Below are 5,671 nucleotides of genomic sequence, written 5' to 3'. Positions count from 1 at the left end.
TGTGGTGGCACGCGTTTTAATCGTGCTGCCCAGAAGCCTGAGGCAGGAGGATCCTGGCCAAGGGGGGTGAAGGGGCTGGAGTGTCTGCCTATTATGGCACACGTTTCTCTATAGTTTTGTTTTTTTTTTTTTATCATTTTAATTCTCTATTTAAATAGGTTAACCTTTAGATATGCTAGAGAGTCGCACATTTGCCCCTCAGCAGAATGAACTCTAGCTACACCACTGATGGCTGTGAGTTCAAGGCCAGCCTGGACTACACAGTAGGAAAAAAATCCTGAAGATGTAGCTCAGTGTGAAGGCCCTGGGTTCATTCCTCACTATCCTAGGAAAAAAAAAAGAAAAGAAAAAGAAAAAGAAAAAAAGGCAAGAGGAGGGTCACTTGCTGAGAGGGGCTGTTAATTCACTCTCCAGTCAGGCCTCACTTGAGACCATTCCAGTACACATGCTCGCAGTAAACCGCGGGGCAAATGACCCAGGAGAGGGTCAACGCATGACCGTGCCAGAATGTGCAGCAGCGTCCGCACACCTGCGCTGACCATCCTGGCAGGTGTGGGCCCAGGGGATCCATTTAGAGTCCTTGAGACTGTAGACCCGTCCCCAAACCTGTATTAACCCTTCTCCAAACGAGCTGCTGACATCACTGGGTCTCAGCTTGCCGGGACCTAACAGAATTCAATCCCACCTTCACCCCTCAGAAGCCCCCTGAGTTTGCTCATGCACCTCCTCTGACAGTGCTCTGGTGCCAAGCAGGCCCTCTCCATTCTCAGGTGCCCATGTCATTCTCTGGAGGCAGGTGCCAGAGCTTTGAGGTGCCTGGCAGGACAGGTGAATTGGTTAGGGCAGCCTTGTCCTCTAAGAGCTCATTTTGGGCTGGCCAAATATAGCTCAGCTGACTAAAGTGCCTGCTGAGGCAGACGTCTTGCAGCAGCCGGGGTTTGATGCCCACCGTGCTGTGCCAGCCCAATCCGGGGGCACACTGAGAGGGCGACTGAGACTGGTCATGGTGGTGTGTACCTGTAATCCCAGTGCTGGAAGGCTGAAAACAGGAGGATCACTACAAGTAGGATCTGTGTAGTGAGACCCTGTACTAAACACAAAACTAGAGCTCGTTTTGCTTTGGGGCCCCCCAAAGCCACCCCAAGGCCCTAAAGTCCCTCCCTGCCAGCTGGCTCAGAGAAGGTGGTGGGAATTCCCCTCACATGGTGATAGTGATCATGGGAGGATGACTCAGGCAGGCGAGGCCAGGCCACCTGACCACAGGGCCTCAGAGAGGGCCCTGCCAGGGGGTTCTCCACCGCTGGGCCGGGGCAGCGGAAGGGCTGTTCTGAGGGGGCGGGTCAGAGCACAAGACCTTGGGGTGAGGGTCTCCAGGCCTCTCTCTGACTTCTCCATCCCTCAGACAAACCCACTGGGGCTCCCAGTGGTGAGGACACACGGGTCCTTGGAGGCAGCCACGGGGAGCCCAGCATCATCCTGAGAGCCGGGGCTTTCCTGGGCCTTACTCACTCAGTGGGGCCTCCAGCTGGGGCTGGAGAGCCAGGCTGGGGGCTCAGGCTGCTCAAGTGTGCCTGGCAGGACCTCTGACCTACATGTCCCCTCCCTGGGCCCTGGCCGAGTGAGGCTGGGTGTCTTGCTGGCTCAGTTGGAGCCTTCAGGGACCGGCAGGGCTGCTGGGACTCCCAGCGCTCTGCTCCGCCTGCAGGCCCCGTTTTCCCCAGCAGCTGAGCTTTCTCTGTTCCCACAAACCCCACTGCTGCACTCGCGGGACCCGACTCAGTGTCACCCACAGCCTTCCACGCACCCCCACCTCTGGCCTTGCAAAAGGGCACTTTTGTCCCAAGCAGTGTTTTGGGCTCCTGGCTGGAGGGCTGCTGTCTGCGGCCCTCAGGCTCAGAAGCCCTGTCCGGGCCCCTCGAGGCGTCCCAGGCCCCGGCGACCCGTCGGGAAGGGGTGCCGCGCGGCCGCCGCCCGCAGCCGCAGAGCCCGGAGAGCCAGGAGTCCGGAGTCCGCCTCGGTGCCCCCTGCGGCGGGCAGCGGCGGGCAGCGGCCGGCCTAAGGCAGCACTGCTGAGTCACGGCCAGGCCCGAGGCTGCAAGGGTCCCTGCGCCCAGCTGCAGGGCTGGGCCGGCTCTCGGTGGCTCGCTTCCTGGGGGCAGCACGGGCGGGGCTGGCACCCGGGGGACCCCGGGAACTGCGGTGAGGAGGGGGCGGCGGGCCACGGCGGGGTCCCGGCGGGTGGCGCGCGGCGGCCGGGCCCGAGGGGCGGGACCAGGAGGGAGACCACGCCCCGAGGGTGGGCGGGGCCTCGCGTTTCTATAAAAGCCGGGCGCGCGGCGCCGTCCTGGACCCGCCGTGCTCCGCTCTCTCGCAGTCGCTATGCCGTCGCTCACCGTGAAGGCCTATCTTCTGGGGAAGGAGGAAGCGGCGCGCGAGATCCGCCGCTTCAGCTTCACCTTATGCTTCACGCCCGGGTCGCAGACGGGGGACGAGTTGCCGGCGGCGGTTCCCGGGCCCTGCGAGCGGCTGCTGTGCCGGGTGGCCACCCTGTTCCCCGCGCTACGACCCGGCGGCTTCCAGGCGCACTACCGCGGTGAGGGCGGCGCGGCGGGCGGGGCGCGGGCTCCTGTTCGCCGGTGCGCCTTGCCTGGCGGAGCCGCCGGCCATCCTCTGCGGGCCCGCCGGCACTCGGTGACACGGACGCGACGGGGAGGCGCGGGCTTGGCCGGGCGCCAGAGGGCCGGCGGCGCGCCGCGGGCTCCGCAGTCCGGCGGCTCGCAGCTGCTGGCGTTGCGGCGGGCGCGCGGCCTCAGGGGCGGGGCCGGGTTTGTTTTGGTGGAAGGCGGCGGGTGGCCAGAGCCCGCCCCGGAGGCCGCGCAGGCTGGGGCCGCCTCCCTGGCCGCGCTCCCGTGGACCTGGCCGCGTTTTAAAAGCGTTTTTCAGAGTAACTTTATTGAGCTATAACGTGCCTACGGTTCAGCCGTTTGTCTTTTTCTATCCAGTTACTTGCGTCTGGCTTGCTCTTTGTTTTTTGATGGGGGTGGTCTAGGGCCGGCGAAATAGCACATTAGACTAATCGCCTGCTTAGGCAAGCGCAGGTATTGGGGATCATCCCCAGGACTACATGCGAGGAGAGCTGGCCATCGAATCTGGGCATAGTGGCGCATGGCTATAATCCCAGCGCTAGGGAGTCTGAAAACAGGAGGATCCCTAGGAACCTGTGCGACCTGCATAGTGAGACCCTCTACCAAATACATTTTTTTTTTTTTTTTTGTAACCGGGGATTGAACTCAGGCCCCTGCGCTTGCCAGGAAAGCGCTTATTCCACTGAGCCATCTCCCCGGCCCCCCAAATACATTTTTGAAAAGTATAATTGATACAGGAACTCTACACAACTTAGACTCACAGTGATCCTCCTGTATTCAGCCTCCCCAGTGTTGGGATTACAGGCGTGCGGCCCCCCCTCCCCCCCCACAGCAGCTCACCCATTTACATTGCAGAAGTGCATGCTTTCCTGGTACCTGCAATCCCAGCTTTCTGGGAGGCTGAGGCTGCTTCATAAGTTTAAGCTCAGCCTGGCAATTTGGTGACTGAGCTCCAGTGTTAACAAGATAAAGTGAAAAAATTAGGTTAGTGTGAAGACCTCGGGTTAAGTCCCCTGTATTGGGGAGAAATAGTATGATTCTGTTAAAACCATCGTATGATACTTAGGAAATTTTTTTCAGGCTTGCTTCCATCATATTTCAGAAACTTTTCAGTACTTTATGAATTACTTTTTATTGCCCTCAAACCTATTTTCCTTTCTTTTCTTTTTCTTTCCTTTCTTTCTGTCTTTCTTTCAGAACTGGGGATTGAATGCAGGCCAGGCAAGAGTTTATTCTACTAAGCTATCTCCCCGGCCCCTTCAAACCCATTTTTCTCTAATTTTTAAAGTTATTTATTTGGCACAGGGTCTCCCGGGCCAGCAAGCAATACCGGGGATCAAACCCAGGTCCTTGGCCGCTTGCCAGTCCTGTGCTTAGCCTGCAGAGCTATCTCCCCAGCTCCCAATCCCAAGCTTTTTTTTGGGGGGGGGCAGGGATTGAACTCAGGCCCTTGCACTTGCCAGGGAAGCGCTTATTTACTGAGCCATCCCTCCTCCCCCCAACTCCAATCTTGTAAGGTTTCCTGCACTTAGCAAAGTGTGCTGGAGGTTTGTGTTTAGGCAGATATATCAGTACTTTATTTGTGTCTGGATAAATCCCATTTTTATCTGATTCTAATTTGTGAACATTTGGGTTTCAAGTTAGGTTTCATTGGTACATTTTAGATACACATAATCACTTTCATATTAGAGAATGTGTACCTGTTCATGATATGAATTGGTTTTTTTCCCATTCTCCTTTTCTTTCAACCTTTCCTCTCCCCATTTACAAAGCTTTGTTTCCTTGTTTTTCCTTTTCGTTCCTTCCCTCTTCCCCCCCTCCATTTGAACATTCTCTTCCTATCTCACAATACCTATTTGCTTTGTTCCTTACTTACAGTTTGGTGGTATTTTCATGTTTGTTTGATTTTTATTTGACTTAAAACTATGGTCTCAAGGTGTACCCATTTACCTAGAAATGTCTCAAGCTTGTTCTTTGACAGTAGTACTCCATTGTATAAAATGAGTTTTGTTTTTTTTTTTCTTTCGGAACCGGGGATTGAACTCAGGCTCTTGCACTTGCCAGGCAAGCACTTATTCTACTGAGCCATCTCCCTGACCCCCCACCATTGTATAAAATGAAACCCTCACAGCTTTATGCATTTACAAGTTGGTAGGCAGTTGGGTTGTTTCCAGGATTTGACTAGTATAAACTGCCACTAAGAATACTATGGATGTGCATATATACTTTTAATTCTTTTCGCAGAGATACTTGGAAGTGCACTAGCTGGGTCAAATGAAGCCTCTAATCCTAGTTAGCTTTTATTTTAAAGCTTTTTTTGTACTGGGAATTGAACTCTGGTCTTTGCACTTGCCAGGCAGGTGCTTATGCCATTGAGCTATATCCCTGGCTTACAGCCAGTTTTTCTAGCACCATTTATATTTAAGAGGCTGCCTTCCAGTAAATGTTTCTTGCACCTTTGTCTAAGATTAGGAGACATGGGCCTGCCCAAATAGCTCAGTGTGCATGCAGGGGCAGGGGCAGGGGCAGGGGCAGGGTTTCTATCCCAGGACCTGCTGTTGCTGTGCCTTCCCTGCCCCTGGGTCACTCTGAGACAGCAACTGAGACAGCATGGTGGCAGGCGCCTGTAATCCCAGCTCTTGGGAGGCTGTAAACAGGTTGGTCACTAGTAGTCCTAGTCCGTTCTAGTAGTGAGACCCTGAATACCCTGTAGACCCTTCCCTAAAATACAAAAACAAACAAAAAAAAAATTAGGGGCAGGTAGGGTGGGGTGGTGGTGGAAAAAAACTAGGTAACTATGTCTATATTTGTTTCTGCATTTTATAATCTGTTCCATTGATCTTTTTTTTTTTTTTTTTTTTTTTTTTTTAAACCGGAATAGTTGTTTATTTTCTTGGAATTTTTTTTTTAAGTGTAATTAAACCTTTATTTTGTGATTGTTTTTTGGTCTGCTGTGAAATTCTTTCCCCTCTTTTTGTCAGTTACATTCATGAAGATACGTTTAGATACTGAATTTGTTTAGAAGT

General features: G+C 53.9%; 1 protein-coding gene across 3 annotated transcripts in view; it reads left to right on the top strand.

Moving 5' to 3' along the window:
* The first annotated feature begins 1,976 nt into the window (after window positions 1-1,976).
* Sqstm1 (sequestosome 1) overlaps window positions 1,977-5,671 on the top strand; it is an 18,288-nt gene continuing 14,593 nt past the window's right edge. The window contains exon 1 of one of the 3 annotated variants that reach the window (XM_023713069.1): window positions 1,977-2,199. Coding sequence is in view for 2 of the 3 variants with exons in the window: in XM_023713068.1 (XP_023568836.1) it covers window positions 2,380-2,593 (214 nt within the window). In the remaining variant the exon portion in view is untranslated. Of the gene's footprint in view, window positions 2,200-2,256; window positions 2,594-5,671 lie in introns of those variants that run through there. The other 2 variants (XM_023713068.1, XM_004629420.2) reach the window with 2 other exon arrangements.

The sequence above is a fragment of the Octodon degus genome, unplaced genomic scaffold (assembly GCF_000260255.1).
Source record: "Octodon degus isolate 3935 unplaced genomic scaffold, OctDeg1.0 scaffold00029, whole genome shotgun sequence".
Lineage (NCBI taxonomy): Eukaryota > Metazoa > Chordata > Mammalia > Rodentia > Octodontidae > Octodon > Octodon degus.
This window is presented reverse-complemented; position numbering and strand designations above follow the sequence as displayed.